The following is an 18514-nucleotide window of genomic DNA, read 5'->3' on the forward strand; positions in this document are numbered from 1 at the left end:
ATAATGGGCTCGGAGTTATGATGTGTCACCTACCCTGCCAAAAGACATTAATTAACAGTCTTTACCTACGTGGATGGGCCACCTTTATTAATCCTGGAAAAGGAACACATACAATTTTATGTATGTTCGATACATAGCCAAATGCCTTGTCATGATGTGATGCACATGAACCAAAGAATGAGATTCCTACTGTCCCTACCTACTATCCAGTGAAACCACAGCCAGTCAAAGAGGCTGGGTGGAATCAGCAGGGAAGGAAGACCTTGTTGAGCTTGACTCGGCGCTGCACTCGGCGGTGAAATACCCCTACTCTGATCGTTTTTTTCACTTACCCAGTGAGGCGGGGAGGTGAGCCCTGAGAGAGCATGGCCCGCCCCAGGGACAGCAGCGGGTTGGGAGTTTGACTGGCCAAAGCATAACATGGGTGTCCTAAGCTGAGCTCAGGGAGGACAGAAACCTCCCACAGAGCAAAAGGGAAAAAGCTCGCTTGATCTTGATTTTTCAGTACGAATACAGACTGTGCAAGCAGGGCCTCATGATCCTTCTGGATTTTTGGGTTTTAAGCAGAAGGTTAGAACCTGCTTTAAGGCTACATGAGTGTATCGATTATGGGACAAGACACAGGCAGTTGCTCGTGGTCTGGGCTATAATTGTTCCACTTCATCATCTATTGTTACACTTATAGTTGCGCATGACAAAATGTCAATAACTTAGAATTTGTTGTATAAAAACAATTCCAGAAACAGAACTCCCTTATTCAAGAAACATCCCCACTCCCACCCCCAACATTGTTTTGGCTAACTGATTACAGAAGTCAAACTAAATCACATCAGAAACTGCAAACACACTCTTTTGTCTTAATCTAAACTAACGTGCATCAAAACATTCTGAAGCGTGGCATCCTTCGATTTTCTCATCTTCTCAATCGCCCTGTGGAGATCCTGTTGCTGCACAGGCCGAATTTCATCTTCGTCTTGGCTTTAAAAGAAAGAAAAAGTGCAGGATAATGATTCAGGTGTTTTGTAACAGCTATTCAAACAGCGAGGAGTAATCACTAGAAACAGCAGCTCTAACATGGATCAAGCATTACAGTGGAAGCATGCCCCTGCCCATGCACGTATTGCCTGCAAACATGGGAGACAACCAAGCACATCACAGCAAGCAGAGTTACGCATGTGCAAGAGTGTTACCAGCATTTAACCCTGGTAATATAGTGCAGTAACATCACTCTCTTGTTGGTGTCAACCTCAAGCTTGACACCTTGGAACAAACTATCTTATTTTCATAGTCAAAATTAATAAAGGTAATTTACTTGTTGGGGTTTTTTGTTGTATAGTGGCAATTTGTTAAGAACAAGAACCTCCTGCTTTCTGTGAATCACGGCAAGGTATTTAAACCTCTATAAACTTGCAATTCACGTCAGAAAATAGAAACTAGTAATTGGACCATGTGTAGCACCAGAAGCATTCACGATTGCTGTTCGGCTATCGTAACAGACAGAATAAAGACATACTTCTCTTCTTCACAGGCAGAATTAACATATTCCCTGACACAGAGGAGTGCTGCATCCCGGCACATTTCTTTCAGATCACTGCCTGAGAAGCCATCAGTCTCTTTAGCAACTTCTAGGAGATCTACATGCCTGTCCACCTGTCAAGAAACAAAAGTCAGAGCATGAAATCACTGAATTAATTTACTTTGTTCACCAAGGACAAGAAACAGTCACCTCCAAGTATTTTTACCTGCCCTAAGATGATCTTTTTCAGTCTTGACTTCTTCTGAGAGACAGATTATTTTATTAATACTGTTTGAACCCTCGAAGTAGTTAATTTCATTAAATGAACCTGATGCTTCACCCATAAAACACTATAGCTGATACATAAAACACCAAAAAAATGAACAGGCAACCAAAAATGAACCATCACATCGGTATATTCTGTTCCTGACACAGCTTCAGTGTGGTTTTGGAAGGCTACTGCATGGCAAAAGCTGGATCGCAGAAATAAAGACCCATTTTCCCAAATGCCCACACAAATTTCCTGCAACAGCACTGCTTTTTTTTTGGTAAAGGGCTTGATTAAACCCTATGTGCATCTTTTTATCTGCAGACAATGAACACTACCCAACGGGTTTCCTCTCACAGCCACAGCCCTTTTTTTTTTTTTTTTAAATACATTATTTGAAAGAGTGCATTTTGTTTTCATAAACGCTTGTTTTGATCAGTAACATAGCAAGGCTGGAAAAAGTTCCTTTCACATTTATGTTTTGTTGGTGCCACTGTACAGAGTTAAAAAAAACAAAACCAGTATCTCTTCTTCCTGCATCATGATGTCTTGAAATTTCTTTCACTGATCAAAGTGATTTCCAAACATGATTCACCGTCAGCATCTTTAGAGAGATAAATACATTATCTTGTTATATAACTAGATAATGGAGACAGAGAAATTAAGTAATTTTCCTCAGTGATGGTGATTCACCACAAAAATCCAAGACTGCTGCTCTGACTGAGGCTTATGCTTAAACCCGTATGCAACTAAGGCTTTAATTTAATGCCACACCTAAAACCACAAAAGATTCCTAACTTATAATCAGAAATACCCTGGTAGATAACCTCTCCCTTACTACAAGACAGTCAATTATAAAACATGTTTTCTACAATTCCAGAGCTTGCACTTATGAAAACAGTAATACAGCAAATTAACCATTAAAAGAAGTCTACTTACATTTTCGTTTTTCAAAATCAGCTTCAAGATTGCTTCTCTTTGTTTCAGAGCCTTAAACAAGAGGTTAAAGTTACTGGAGTACAAAAGTAGAGATATGTAACATATTTTGCGCAGCATGGGCTTCAGTCACAATTCAAACGGGATCCCTCAAACGGGAGAGGTGAAGGTGATACACGCTAAGGAAACCTATCTGATGGCAAATCACTCAGCAAAACGCGATCTAGGGCACTCTGACTCCAGCAGCACATGAAACAAAACATTTGAGCATATACATTTACACTAACTACAGGGAGAAGGAAAAATGCACTGACATTTAGTCTTACTTTTGCCCTAAGTGAAAGTAGTTGTCTCCAAAGATTTCCCATCATCTTTAACAGAGGGCAGACTCTAGATCTAGGGGATGCTTTCAGTACTTTGCTAAATCAGATGAAGAGGATAAACTGTTCTGCTTAAAAAAAAAAAAAAAAAAAAATTAATTCTACAGAGGATGCTTGGGAAATTTTAAGCAATATAAATCACATATTGTGATGAGGTTACTCAAAGAAACAGTTAAGTCCTGAGCATATCCTTAATAGCAAGGTAAAACACAGGCAGCAGAGGCTCTTTTTTTGTGTCTCCCAAACTTGTCCTGAATTCACATTCATTGTTAAAAAGGCGGGGGGAAACCTACTCCATAGATACTCTGGCAGCCGAACAGTTGATACTCTGTCTCAGAAAATATTTCTTCCATTTCCCTCTGCCTTGCAGATAATTTATATGAGTAATTTTGGGCATTTGAATCTCAAACTTAGTTATAAAATCTGCAAGGCTTTAGGTACTCTACAGCAATACCACCTGTGCACACTTCAACCCACAGCGCACAAGTCATCTTCTTGGCCCTCAATAAAAGAGTTGCAACCAATCTTGGTTGTATTGTAAAGTACCAGAGACAAGAACGAGAGACATGTGGTGAGTTCATGAGATGCCTGTAGTGAGGTAAGGGAAGTTACGTGCCTGCGCCCTAAATGACACATCCTGTTGTGATTCTGATCCTGATCCTGGGAGAGGGAGCCAACCCCTGTAATATCCTGAGGCACTACTACCTGCAGATAATTCGCCCTTCTAACGATGGTTCTTGATAGAAAGACATAATAAAAGTACTAAAATACACATCCTTGCCCTTTACTAATTCAAGGAAAACTTGAAGATGAGTAACATGTATGAAACCCTATGAGCAGGCATCGCAGAAAAGCGGTTACTAGGTTATAAATGCTTTGTTTTGAAAGGTATCCACCCACAACGAGTGAAAGCCAGTTCAAACAAGATGGGTCTGGGAAACTGACTGCTCTTGCACAATCAATGAAAGTTTTACTCCTCCAGTTTTGTCTCTAAGTTTTTGCAAAAAATTAATAACGAAGGGTATTTCTGTAGCCAGAACGGAATACTAACAACCACAACTGAACTCTTTTATAATATTGAGATATCACAAAACATTTTGTAAGTGTTCAAAGGTGACTAAAATACCTTGAAAAGGATGACAAAAGCAAAATTTATAGTAAGGGTAACCTTACCGGCATAATTGATAAAGACCTTAATTACTGCCTGTTTGGCACAAATCCTAAATGGAATAAAAACAGTTTTCTGGATTGCTTGCAATGCCTGACTGTGGAAAGGCTTGAGAAGAATGTAGGCTTTGGTACACAGATTTCATTCCCTCTTCTCTCCTTGAAGACTAAATACGGCGCATTGAGAAGGTATAAATGGTGCTTCCTGACACTATCCGCCCTGGGTGCCACTCTCCCTGTAGGCAAGTGTGTGCAGTCACTTTTGTGCTTTTTGTGATTGTTTTCAAGTTAAAACTAAGCTCTTCAGAGTGCAGCGCCTAGGCCACTCCGTTCTTACAGACAAAGAAAATGGGTGGGAAGGTCTCAGGGCACATGGAGTTGTTGCAGATAAAAGACCCAAGGAATCAAGATTTCTGTGAGAAACTTCACCTTAAAAACCAAAGTTATACATGTGCTTCTAAAAAATGAAAAGCAGATCAAAATAATACAGTATTTCTTTGACCAAAAAAGCAAAGGAAAAAAACCAAAACAAAAAACCCAAACCAACCAACCAAAAAAAAACCACCAAAAAGAGAGACACACGTTTCCTGGCTGATAAGGCCCTGGTCTGTAGCTCAGCCACTAGGCACACTGTTCAGGAAAACCTGGCATGACTTACAGGTTGGTTAATGTGAAACCGGGTCGGCATTCTTCTCATGATGGCAGAGTCAAGATCCTGAGGACGGTTGGTGGCTCCCATCACTATTACCTGTATACACCAACAGAAAAAACTAGTCAGCCTGAAACCAGCTTAGGAAAAAACATTGCCATACTGGAGTTTCAAAACCAAACGTGTGACTCTTCCACACTTAATCAAGAACATCAACATTTAAAGAAGTTACATAAGGTTTCTTGATACTGATTTCAGCAACTGGATCTAAACTGGCAGCTTAAGGGAGCATTGGTACCACCGAGTACCATCTGGGTGGAGATTTTTACATTAGCCTGAAGCCTTCTGAGCCCAATTTGAAAGTTCAAACTCTAAGCAGTAACCCAAAACTTCTGCTTATAAGTCTTTAGTTCCTGGTGGTCTGGAAGGAACTGGAAAGGAGATGTTTTCATGAAGTATTAAAACGCGGCATTTTTGTGCTGTGTTGAAAAAGGAAAGGCAGTCAGTTCACCAGGACAACCAAACCTGCAGCTTTCGCATGCACCAAAATGTTGTTTCTTTTTTTTAAGCTTTAAAAAAAAGGCATTAAAATCTAATAGGCACCTATATGCACCGGTATACTCTAACAGCAGCACATTAAATGTGTACAAGCGAAGTTCAGTACAAGGAGAGTATTCACCTCATTTGACTGCATTCCAGTTATTAGTTTAAGAACCAATTTAATTCCTATTCACATCAGCCTTGTTTTCTCATTTGTTATTCTAAGTTATGTACATTGTAAATACCCAGTCACGAAAGTCAAATATGTCAGGGAAATTAACTTCCTATCAATACAGTGCTCTTGGTCTTTTGTCTGGGGTCACTGTTCCACAGCCAGCGCTGGCAGCTCCAGCAGCCCCTGGCCAGGCTGGGTTGCACGTCCCAGAGCAGAGTCACCCTGCCACCTAGAGGCTTAATCATACGGTGGCAGATTTCTACGAGCAGAAAATGCCAAAAGGTACAATTTTGCCAGGGCAGTCTTTGCCTTCTAGAAAGTGTTATGCGTGCAAGCATTTCGTGCTTGCCGGCGTGCCGAACACAAGCTGATGTTTGGCTGAGCTGCCTCCTGCAAAGAGACATCACTGTACCCATGCTGTGCTTCCCTGCAGTCTGCATCAAGGCCCAGTGTTGAAGCCAAAGTGTTCCTCCCTCTGTGCTACCAGAGCTGAGGAGCCTTCCCAAAACCGGCTTTGCCAGCAGGTTCTGCGAACGTGGGACACCCCCCCACCCTGGGCACAGATGTGGCTGTACGGGGCTTCCAGACTTGAACTGTCCCTTTTAGCAGCACAGCTCTGTTTTTCAGGCACTGTGCCCCAGGTTCCTGCCAGACTCAAGATTATATCCTTGGCAGGTTTAGCCCAAAGCTGAACACGCTTTGCAGGTGCAATCAACACAGGAACAAGAAACATTCACCACTTATTTACAATTTTCTCCTAGCATTTGGAATTTTTGTTACTGTAACAAAAGCCAAATTTAATCCAAATTTAATTTAAAGGAAATTTGTTTAGCAAGAGTCAGACAAGCAACTCAAGGATCCCAAGTAAACATTTGTAATTAACAGAAGAGCCCAGGAAGCTGGCCATCAAAAACTGAGACAATGCAAATGTCAAAACCATCACTTAAAGAACACTTCCCGAATTGCAATGACATCTCAGGGAAGAGCCTGAAATACGGTATTGAAAGAAAACACTCCTGCTGAAAAACTCCCCAGAAACCTGAATCAGCCCTTGTGGCGCCTCCAGCCAATTGTTTGTGTTGCGTTTTACTTTGGTGGCTCCCTACCCTGCAGAGGCATAGGAGTAAAGGACAAGAGTGACCTGTTCAGGCTCTGCATGCTGAACTCAAGAGATGGGCAAGACCACATATGGTCTTACTGCAGGGAACAAACAACCTGACTTGCTCTAAGTTGTCAGTAGATTGGGAAAAAAAAGTACATTCAAACACTGGAAGAAATGCCTGCCTGCAAGATCATATTAGCTTCCAGTTAAGTGGCCTCTTATTAATGGTAAGCAAACACTCTGCTTTAAAGCTCCTCAGTATATATATTCACTGTGTTCTAATCAGTTTTTTAAAAATTTGACAAAAAAAAAATCTTTAGCACAAGTTAGAGGGGAGGAAAAGCAGATTTCACAAAGAAAGAACTAACAGTGGTCAGAGCATTGGAACCCATTCACAGAAAGATACAGATTTAAAAGGCTGAAAATTTTTAAATTGGAGAATAAACATCCTTTTTAAAGGCCTTAAAGAGATTGCTCCAGGTAACAGTTCAGAAACATACCAAACTGGCTTTTGTCTATGCTACACTCAAGTAATTTATTACATAAATGTTTTTTGTTTGCTTGCTTTTACAGCACCAGCAGCTTTTGGTTTTTTTCTCTCCCCAAAATACAATAATTCTGTTGAGATTATGGGAGGGGGTGGAAGTGTACAGGAAGTGTACGGGATGGAAGCATGGCTCCATTTAGTAGAATTTGTCTTTTGATAACATCAACTTCCCTACCCTTTCAGATTAACTCCAGAATCTACTGCTTCTCTAATGCTAGTCTAATGCTTTTCTGGAAAGAAACCAGCCAACTTGCAACTGGCATTAATACTCAGATCTTTCAACCCCTTTCCTGAAATCAAAGATTCACTTCACCTGAAGAGAATAATGTTGACAAAATGTTTTTCAAAACAGTTTAAAAATTCCCAATTTTGGCAGCTCAAACCAAACAGCTATACTGAGACTTATGACATTTCCAAAAATAACACCTCTTAATTTAAACCAAAATACCTACAAAAACAGTCTTCTAAGGAAGAAAAATGATCTATTAATATAGGTCATCTCATTCCCATAATATACTGGTAACCACTAACACTGACAGATAAAGAAACTCCTTTGGCAATTATCACTACATGCAATCTGCTACTCTTCCCAAATGGCTCAATGCAAGAGGGAAAAATCACATTCATTTTCTCGTCATCCTTTGTCCTTACTTGGCAGTTATAATCGGTGTCCAGTCCATCCCACAGACTCATGAACTGAGCTTTCATCATAGCTGTAGCTTCATGGTCAGAACTTGATCGACTCCGTAAGAAGGAATCTGTATTAAAGGATTCAGTAAAGCAGTTTACTTTCAATCCTGCCATAGAAACTATGCTGTTTGATCCCTTATGTGCAGACTTGTGCTATTCTTTATCTTGTAAATTTTTAATAAACATTTTCAACAAATGAGAAATATTGCTGACAATGAAGAATAGGGAAGTGGAATCTCACCATATCTTTAAGCACACTTTTTAAATTACATTACACAAGTAGGTAACTATCACATAAGAATGTCCCAAATCTTGTGCTCAAAATCTTCACCTTCCAGAATTCAAGGGAAGTATAACTTTCACCTTAGTTTCTCATGTAGAGATGGAAGCATTCAGAGGCTGGCAAGCTAGAAGACACCAAAGCACAGGAGAACAGCAAGCTGCAGGACTGACGTGAAGTAGGCTATACACTCTGTTATGCAGAGCTCAAACTATGCTAGTGGTTGCCTAAAGAATTTCCAACAGCTAGAAAAACATCACATTTTTCACACCTATACAAAAGGATAAAAAGCATCTGAAGAACGTAGCCCCTTCGTAAACCTGAACTGTGGAAAGGGTAAAAGCTTCATTGAGCTCTGTTTCTGCAAACTGTACAACTCATTCTAAGCACCAGCACTCCAAGACAACGAGCAATTTTACCTGCTCAAGCTCACACGGACACAAACCACTAATGTGACAGGTCCATATGCACTGAACAACTGGCAGTACCTTTGCTGTCTTCCTAGCTGAACTTCCCCTCCTACTTCTCCAGCCTTATTAAACTATTATTCCTGAGCTCTCCTAAACCCGTATTTTATTCTCCATTATGTGCCCTGCTGGCAGAAGCATTAAAGTGTGTTTGGTGATGGGGTTCCCAAATAAGTAGTTCCCTTGACAGAAGAAAATCTCTCCTCATGAACCACCTCAGCCCAGCCACAAGCAAGCAGCAGCTTATCCCACTTGTAATTTCCTCCACTAACACGAGGAAGAAATATGCTGTTTTTCCTAAGTTGCCACCATTACTTTACAATAGTGTTTCTTGTTCCATTATCACTCTTTTTAAGGAAATTATGACAGTAGACCAATACACCCACCAACCTGAACCTATAGTTTAATGTCACTCTGCTACAGTTACTTCCAAAAAAAGAAAGAATTTTTTTTTACCTATTTCATCAATAAAAATGATGGATGGTTGGAGCTTTATAGCAAGGGAGAAGACAGCAGCTGCCAGTTTTTGAGACTCTCCATACCATTTGTCTGTCAGTGTTGAAGGCTGGAGGTTAATAAATCGACAACCTGCTTCCTTTGCTGTAGCTTTGGCGATCAGCGTTTTGCCACAACCAGGAGGGCCATAGAGAAGTACTCCTGAAAAAGTAACAGTGTTAACGCTCGCTGGTTGCTACACAGAAAACGTGCTTTGGTATGACAGGCCTGATGGTGTCTAGGCTTGTATTTTACCCAAGTTTTAAAAGATGAGAAATCAAGTTACTCAGTGTTCCATCAAATCAAATGCAGTTATTTAAGATATCCTTTTTATAAAATTAAAGCTAAGAACATCTACAAACAGGTAGAGTGAAATTGAAGGGAGACATCTGTCTGAAAGATGACTGTTTATTACTGCAACTATAAAGGTTACATAAAACGAAAACCCTATTTATTTCCTGTAAGCATTTGGCAGGCCCTGCTTATAGCCAGTTTCAGCCTTGCTAATAAAACTTAGCACAGAGTGGGGAGGGGAAAAAAATAAAAGGATCCCACAAATATTTTAAACAAATTACCCATAATTAAATATGACATTTCATTATTTTTTAAACTTGTCATAGTGAAAGAATACACAGTAGCATTTTTCTAAGAGAGTTGTAAAAAAAAATTAAAGGAAAAAAGTAAGTAAAACATGTCTGAAACACAGAGAATCACTAGGGTTTTTTTTTTTTCTGTTTACGTGACTAAAGACCACAAACATAATTCCTCTGAAGCAATGACTTCCTATTAACACACAGCGCAAGCTACTAATAAAACTGGGGAGCTTGCCCTACATGGAAAGTCTGCTTTGAAAAGCTAAAAAAAATATATTTTTTTCCTTCAGCTTATTAGATGATGACATAGAAGTAATTTTTCCAGACAGTTTCAATTTGTGACTTAAGCAGAAAGTAGCCTGGAAAAGCTAAACCAGTTACAGAAGTGCTTCATTTTCCATCACTTAGGAAACGAAACCGAGACAGTCACAAATATAGGCTGTGATTAAGAGTTTTCAGAGAATTTTTAGAAGACAGTATTCCTGGATAAACTTTGTCATTTTGTCCAACATTTTTAGGTTCCAGTTCTGCTTGTTTGCAGTAAAATACAGCAAATACAGCTGTAATCATTCCAGCAGAGAGAGTCCAACTTCTGTTTTACTGCTGGAAAGTTAATTTGTCACCCACCGGTTTCCTTACTACCTCAGTACTGTGCAACTCAACTCCAGAGCAAATCAAGGGATCTTGAGAGTAAAAATGGGATCTCTGTCTCTTTGAATGACTGGAATTTCTAGGACTATAACAGAGAAATGCCTGCAAGATTAGCTTACATCAACATCTCATGTTTATGACTTGGGTATCTATGACACCATAGAAATACAGAATGATAGAATCATTAAAGTTGGAAAAGACCTCTAAGATCATTAAGTCCAACTGTCAACCCAGCACCACCAGGCCTCCTAAACCAATTCCCAAAGTGCCACATCTACATGTTTTTTGAACACCTCCAGGGACGGTGACTCCACCACCTCTCTGGGCAGCCTGTTCCAATGCCTGACCACGCTTCCAGTGAAGACGTTTTTCCTAATATCCAATCTAAACTTCCCCTGACACAGCTTGAGGCCATTTCTTCTTGTCCTGTCACTGGTTACTTGGGAGAAGAGACCAACTCGGTGTGATCTGCAAGCTTACTGAGGGTACACTCAATCCCCTCATCTAGATCATTGATAAACAAGACTGGCCCCGACACTGAGCCCTGGGGAGCCCCGCTTGTGACCGGCCGCCAACTGGATTTAGGTCCGTTCCCCACAGCTCTCTGGGCTTGGTCATCCAGCCATTTTTTTACCCAGAGAAGAGTACACCTGTCCAAGCCATGAGCCGCCAGCTTCTCTAGGAGGATGCTGTGGGAGACAGTGTCAAAGGCTTTACTAAAGTCCAGGTAGACACATCCGCAGCCTTTCCCTCATCCACTAGGTGGGTCACCTGGTCATAGAAGGAGATCAGGTTGGTCAGGCAGGACCTGCATTTCATAAACCCATGCTGGCTGGGCCTGATCCCCTGGTTGCCCCTTATGCGCTGTGCTGGCACTCAAGATGATCTACCCCATAACTTTCCCCGGTACCGAGGTCAGGCTGACAGGCCTGTGACTCCCGGATCCTCCTTTCGGCCCTTCTTGTAGATGGGCGTCGCACTGGTGCCATATTAACCAAGTGTACCAACAGAGTTATAGCTCACCTCTGCCAAAGGACAAGATTGGGTATAAGAAAAAAAATCAACAATTTAGGCTGCTGAAAGTGTACGCTACATTGATTCATGCATGAAAATGCAACATCAATAACTGAAAAGCAATTATCGCTTCATTATTAAGATAAAACTTATTCACTATAACTTGATTTGATGGCAACAGAAGAGGAAAAGCCTGAGGATTTTCCCTGGCATCAGTCCTAATAGTTGCACTTTGGACTGGCAATGCACTTCCTCTTTCCTTTCTGGGTAACTAACTTTTTTTTTCTAATACATCAACATATAAATATGTAACATTTCCTTCCTACCTTTTGGTGGCTGTAAGAGCCTGGAATTCTCAAACAGATATTTCTTCTTGATGGGCAAAATGACTGTGTCTTTCAAATCTGTAATAACATCATCTAAGCCTGCAATATCACTCCAGGTTACCTAATACGGAAAAACAGTATTAGAAATGGTCATCACAGTCCCTGCCAACAAAAAATACCCACAAGCTTAAAAGTAGTGCAAGGCCTCAAAAACAAAAAAGACAAGTGATTAAAAAAACCTCTGCTCTCAACAATGCAATTTTAATTTTAAATCACAGAAATATTTTCTATGTATTTTCATAGATACACATAGATGACAAATAATGTAATCCAAAGTCAAAATCAAGATCTTCCATGTCTGAAGTGCTTTCATCAGAGTAACACAGAAAACAGTTTCTTACATGCATGCTAAGTGGGTCTACGAGATGTGCAGCAATACTCATTTCGTATTCGGTAAGCTTGACGTTTTTCACTCCAATTTGCTTCATTAGTTTTTCAGCCTGGGGGAAACAAAACGCCAGGAAAATCAGAGAAAAAACAGAGAAAGAAACTGTTCTGGTTTCGGCTGGAATGGAGTTAATTTTCTTCCTAGTAGTTGGTATAGTGCTGTGTTTTTGATTTAGTATGAGAATAACGTTGGTAACACACTGATGTTTAAGTTGTTGCTAAGCAGCGCTTACACTAGTCAAGGACTTTTTCACCTTCCCATGCTCTGCCAGGTATGCAGGAAGCTGGGAGGGAGCATCCAGGACAGCTGACCCAAACTGGCCAAAGGGATATTCCATACAATATGATATCAGGGCCAGTGCAGGAACTGGGAGGAGGTGTCCAGGGGGCAGTGATTGCTGCTCAGGGCTGGGCATTGGTTGGCAGGTGGTGAGCGGTTGCATCACGTGTTTTTCCTGCATTTTGTTGCTCTCTCTCTTTTTTGCTGGTTTCCTTTTTACTACCATTTATTATAATCATTATTATTTTATTTTATTTCAATTAATAGACTGTTCTTATCTCCACCCACAAGTTTTCTCACTTTCACCCTTCCAATTCTCCCTGCCATCCCACCGCGGGGGGGAGTTAGCAAGCAGCTCCATGGGGCTGAGCTGCCGGCTAGGGTTAAACCATGACAAATGCTTAATTCAAAAATTAGTTTTTAAAGAACTGATATTTGGAGCCTGAAAAGCTTCTCTGTAAGTCACATCAGAAAAGAGGTTAAATTTTTCTGAAGTAGAAGGTTCTGCTATTTCCTAATGACTTGTCATCCCTTGAGTGAAACTAAATCATGTCTCAGTTCCCATCAAATAAGTGTCACGCCAGCCCTCCCACCCCCAAATCCACAAGTCATACATTATGACCTGAAAAGCAACTAAAGTAAACATTAAAACACAGAGTTTGCTGTTAGAACAGGTTTGCAGACACAGAGGTAACCTCAGCACAAAGTCATTTCCATAATCTCTACAGGAGTTTCCAAAGCTGATACAGGTATGTTACACTTTAAAAGAAAGCCCATTAATCCTTAAGAACTTTGTACAGGATTCAGATGAAAAGCCTGAACCTTGTTACTAAATAGAACTCTAGAGTTCTTTCATGTGCTTAATTTTCTTCATTCACAACCCTGCAAATGATACACACACACTTTAATAGGAGATATAATTGTGTTATTACAAAAAGCATTCCCCTCAACCTCTGCAGCACTGTAGCAAGGAAACATTAATATATTTTTAAGAAAAAAATAATTCACAGAAGCCAGTAAATTTTTTTCTATGTATCCAATGGTTTTCTTTTTCCCCAGTTTAAAAGGAAAAGTCATTTGTTGTGTCAACACACTTTCACAATTCAGTTTCCCTTTATACTCAAACTTGTGGTTAAGTCTGACACGCTTTTGGGATATTGTAACCTCTTATATAATAGCTGGCACTAGCACAGATTGTGAAAGCTGATTTTTAAAGCGGGGCCAATTTTTTTCACTACAGATTTCATTAAAAAAAAAGAAAAAAGCCACCCAAAACAGAATTAGATTGCTCAAAACTGCTGCTTGAATCTGTAAAATTTGTGTCAGCCAGAAAACACGCAACAAAAAGTTGCAACATTTCCTTCAGTACTTTCCAAAGGAAACATTTAACTTTTGGTTCTGAAATAAACCTAAATCTTTTCCCAGGGCATTAACCCCCATGAATCATTCTAGTTCAGCATAAGGAATGAAGCTTTTCACTTTTTTCCCTCCCCTTTCCAGGGCATTTTGACCACCAATGGAGGTGGGGGGAAAACAGAGGGAGAGGGACAAAGTGCAAGCTATTCTTAAAAAGGCATTTGGACAGCCATGTTCCTCTGTCATGAGTAACTACAGTCTCTGCCTCTGCCATTAAGTTGCCAAAAGCAGCAGAGAATTAAGTTATTTCTGCTCAAGGTTTTAAAAAGCAGCAAAGAGACTGGTGAGAGTGTTATTTAACACGACTGCTGCTTAGCAAAGTTGTCAGAAGCAGAAGCGGCACTGGGACCACACACCTGCAGATAGCTAGAGACAACACTGCGCTACAGTTCAACGGTTTTTCCATGACTTCAAGCTAGAAATTTTAACTTGTTATAAAATATAAGCACTGAAATTGCTAACAGCCTAGATCCTGACATTTACCAAAAAATAATTATTTTTTATTATTCCACATGCTTTTGTCAATTACTTTGTTGCTTACTGCAAGTCCGGTTTAAAGTTAACAGATTGCTTGAACAGTAACGAATGAGACAGCGTTTCACAGAAATATTTAGGAATAAAATCCTACCTGTTTCTGAGCTTCTACTTTCTGCTTTCTGGTGGGATCAATGGCATCAACCATCCATTTAATGGTAAAATATGTTACAGCACCAAATATGGTCAAACGAAAAATTAATCCGACCACTTCATTCCGGCTCAGGGGACGTGAAAATGCTTCGGCATGGACCATTTTGCCTCTCAAGACTAAATGTAAAAAAGCACAGGGAGGGACAGAAAGAAAGAGAATTAAAGCTGAGAAAACATCTGCCATTTAATAAAAACTATTTCCCATGCACAGTGGGCATAAAGCTTACGATGAAGTTATAACAAATATCTCAACAATAGCACAGCCCCAACATATGAAACTGTGCAAGATTAACACACAGCGCTGAGTACTGAAACTGTCATCATAGGCAGAGAAACAACAGAGCAAGAACTTGAGCCCTTACTTCTTGATTGACTACATGCAAAAAGGTCCTGATTGCACTCTTCCCTCAAGAAATGTCTGTTCTTTTCAGCTATACAATACCCTAATAAAGTAACAGAGATTCCTTTATTTCAGTGCCAAGTTTACATTCCCATTAAGACTGATTTTTTGTGACTTATTGACCCAAGAATGCTAAGTCATAGAGACAAAGACAACTACATTACGTAAACATGCAGTTCTTTTCGCTAAGAGGAAGCTTAAAAGAAAGGCACCCAATTGCCACATAAAGAAGCAATTGATAACTTGTATTTGAATAAAATGAGGCTAGAAGCTGGAGCCTGCACCTAGCAGGATATATTCTGAGTTATTAATATCACTGAAAAACTGAAAACGCTGGATGTGGCACACAGCTATCAAGGGAAAAGGCTGGCTGCGGTACAAGCCAAACCCAGGAAGTGCAGCACCTTCAAGTTAAGGGAAAGCGCTGCAGAGAGGAAAAATCTCTTCCTAAAACATTGAAAAATTACTTACAAAATCGGGGTCCTCTGTCCCCAATCTACTTTCTCCTCAAGTGGTGGGGTTTCCGCTTGAGAATCCCCAGCACTCTCCTCATTCACTGCCCAATTTTCCCACTGCAAGGGCAAAACTAGAGGCAATTCCTTTGGCAGCTTCCAGTGCTCCCTGGCTGGTCTCCAAATTGAGCTGTCAGCCAGGGAAAAGCCGGACTACCTACAGCCAAGATATCTTTGAACTCGCTTCGCTAGCGGTCACATTATGTCAATGTTGTATTCAACTCAAGGCGATGCCATACCATAGTTTCTGTTTACAAGGATTCAGCAGACTGGAATTAGGAGAAGCACCCTGATATGTCTACCAAAAGATGTTAACAGCTCGCTACTATATTCCGGTGTGGATCCCTGGAACAGTCATGGTTTTTTTAACTCTCCATTCTCTGTTTAGAAATTTAAAAATCAAGGCTGTTGCTGTGCATACCTGCTTAGAAAGCAAACAATATTTGCCTGTTTAGGCATCTAGGCAAGTCACAGAGAGCTAGAAGATTCTGCATGTTCTCTTAAGCCTGATTAAATAAAAGGGCTATATACTCAGCAAACAAGGAAAAAAACTTTCAAAAAACTCCCCAAAACCAATTTAAAAAGCCACTTCTTATGTAATCCTTGCCCTAGAGAGCAACCGTAGGAAAAAGCCTTAAGAGGAGATAATTTTGAGCACAACCTTTCTAAATGAAGTTCTGCTTACCCTGCACGAAATTTAGCATTTATTTTCGAGGCAGACGGCTGAGCTAAGGAGCAGGACGGCTCCTCCGCACGCCTACGGCCGCGTTTCGTGTCACCCTTGCCCGCCCACGCCTCAGACACTAAAAAGAAACCGAAAGGCGAAGCAGGCACTGGCGGCGGCCGGGGGAGGCGCGGGCACCGCGGGCCCCCTGCCCCTCCCGGGCCCAGGCCCGGGGCAGGAGCAGCCGCTGCCTCGCCGGGGCCGGGCTTTGCCCCCGGGCACCCCGCCGCCACCGGCGAGCGGCCCGCGGCAGGGGGCCAGGCCGCCAAGACGGACCGCCTCACCCGCTATCTGACAGGAGCGAAGGGGCAGGGCCGAGCCCAGCCCAGCCCGGCCTCCCGCTGGGACCCAGTGCGGGCAGGAGCAGGCCGCGCGCAGCCCCCGGCCCGGCCGTGACGGCGCGGTGAGGCGAAGGTGGTACCGGTGAGGGCCGGGCCGGGAGCCCGTGACCTTCCCGGCGGCGGGCAGGTGTGGCGCGGCGGCGGGCGGGCAGCCGCCCGCTCTCCCTCTCCTCCTCTCTTCCCTCCCCGGGTCACTCACCCCTTGGCCCGGTCGCTCGGGCCGGCGCGGCGCGGCAGCGGCCGCAGGAGCAGAGGAAGGCGGCGGCGGCGGCAGCGGCGCGGGCCCTAGCTCGGCGGCGGCGCGTGCCGTGCTTCCCCCCTCCGGCCGGCTCCCGCCGCCCCGCACGAAGGTTCCGCCCGTCGGCGCGGCCCGGCCCCCGGCCCGGCGCCCGGCCCGCCCGGGAGGAGCCGCCACTCCCGGGGCCGTTCCCTGCCGGCAACCCGGCGAGCCGGGCCCTGCGCGGGGTCGAGCCTGCCTGGCACCCGCCTCCGGATAAACGCGCTGCATCCCCGCTCGCAAGCGGCGACATTTCGGAGGTTAATAGCTCGGGTGTGGAGAACGCAGTACTGGGCTGGTTTGGGAGGCTGCAGGGTATGCCGGAGGAAAATCATGGAAATTTAAGAACACACAGGTAGTTTACCGAGAGATATTGAGGTAATAGTTTTCCATTTTCAACTCGTAATGAAGAGTAACTTCAAACTATATGTACGGTAAGAGAAAAATGTGCGGGAAAAAGTTAAAATAAGGGGATCTCCTGAATAAGCGTAATTAACCCAGTTTCAGCAACTTGTCTTCAACTCTTCTGCTCTTGTGTTGATGATGCTGGAGTTTTAACGCCTGCCAGACCCAGCTTTGCTCCTGAGAGAGCCCAGTATCACTTTGGTTTATTCTTACCTGTAATTCCTACCTTTCCAGGGCTCCCGAAAAAAATTCAGCCTGCACACTGGGGATCGTCTTTTGCCTGCCAAAAGCAGTTAGCTTTTTACGTACCACGCTAATTTAATTATGGGTCATTTTCAAAAGTCGCCATTCGTCCATGAGCACAGGAGACGCTTCACCCACCGAGGGGCCCCCTGAAGCTCCAGTGGCTGTCACGGACCAGGAGCCATGGGGCAGACCCGCTGTTCTGCACGGTGATTTCCCTACCGTACCCGCTCTGCCGACACCACCTCAGGGAGAGAATGCGGCACCGAATTCCCTTACGCAGCTGATCTGGCTCGGGCTGAGACCCCGGCATGCTTGCTCTCTGGCGACCCGAGTGGGATGTCACCCACCCCGCTGGCATCCGTCCATCATCGCATCGGCGGGGCGTGGGGCTTCTGTCATTAAACCCACACGCAAAAAAACACTTTCTCAAAGCGGTTGTTATTCTACCAAAGTACCGTTCCAGCAGTTTTGGTTCAGTTCCATTTATTGGTTTAATATACACCCCCACCCCAAAATTAGAAAAAACTAACATTTTGAAACAACTTTTGCTTCTTCATCAGTATTGACGGATCAGTATTTCCCTTTTATTGCCTTTCATGCTATGGATCTTCCAAATAAAAAGTGTATTTAATTAGAAAATAAATGTATTAGCATCTAAACACACCTATTGATTTACAGGCAGCCTTCCTTTTCATAGAATCATAGAATCAACAAGGTTGGAAACGACCTCTAAGATCAAGTCCAACCCTCACCCCAACACCCCCGACCTCCTAAACCATGTCCCAAAGTGCCACATCTACACTTTTTTTTAACACCTGCAGGGATGGTGACTCCCCCACCTCTCTGGGCAGCCTGTTCCAATGCCTGACCACTCTTTCAGTAAAAAACTGTTCCTAATACCCAATCTAAACCTCCCCTGTCACAGCTTGAGGCCATTTCCTCTTTTCCTATTGCTCATTATTTGGGAGAAGAGACCACCACCC

The 18514-nt window shown here is 42.6% G+C and overlaps 1 protein-coding gene and 1 long non-coding RNA gene across 3 annotated transcripts; one reads left to right on the forward strand and one right to left on the reverse strand.

The window, feature by feature from the left end:
• Window positions 1-66: 66 nt before the first annotated feature.
• ATAD1 (ATPase family AAA domain containing 1) lies at window positions 67-16958 on the reverse strand. 2 transcript variants are annotated; one of them, XM_075109551.1, is made up of 10 exons: window positions 16803-16958; window positions 14568-14743; window positions 12198-12296; window positions 11797-11917; window positions 9174-9374; window positions 7932-8038; window positions 4926-5015; window positions 2724-2774; window positions 1514-1650; window positions 67-978 (listed from the first exon to the last, which is right to left on the reverse strand). In XM_075109551.1, exons 2-10 carry the CDS (start codon window positions 14727-14729, stop codon window positions 858-860), a joined length of 1089 nt encoding a protein of 362 aa, XP_074965652.1. In that variant the 5' UTR covers window positions 14730-14743; window positions 16803-16958; the 3' UTR covers window positions 67-857. The 2 variants fall into 2 exon arrangements, with proteins under 2 accessions (XP_074965652.1, XP_074965653.1); XM_075109552.1 differs by lacking the exon at window positions 16803-16958 and adding an exon at window positions 16224-16336.
• A 58-nt stretch (window positions 16959-17016) lies between these two features.
• Window positions 17017-18194, forward strand: LOC142064494 (uncharacterized). Its single transcript, XR_012663133.1, has 2 exons — window positions 17017-17235; window positions 17520-18194. It is a non-coding gene; the product is annotated as an uncharacterized LOC142064494 (long non-coding RNA).
• The last annotated feature ends 320 nt before the right edge of the window (window positions 18195-18514 follow it).

The sequence above is a fragment of the Phalacrocorax aristotelis genome, chromosome 14, assembly GCF_949628215.1.
Source record: "Phalacrocorax aristotelis chromosome 14, bGulAri2.1, whole genome shotgun sequence".
Taxonomy (NCBI): Eukaryota; Metazoa; Chordata; class Aves; order Suliformes; family Phalacrocoracidae; genus Phalacrocorax; species Phalacrocorax aristotelis.

Excerpts from the sequence above, each read along its gene's own strand:
- ATAD1 (XM_075109552.1), bottom strand. Across the intron at positions 8,039-9,173 it reads CATTTTTATTGATGAAATAG|ATTCCTTCTTACGGAGTCGA; the intron begins GTAAAAAAAAAT and ends CCTTTAATACAG. Across the intron at positions 979-1,513 it reads TCTGCCTGTGAAGAAGAGAA|CCAAGACGAAGATGAAATTC; the intron begins GTATGTCTTTAT and ends TTTCTTTTAAAG.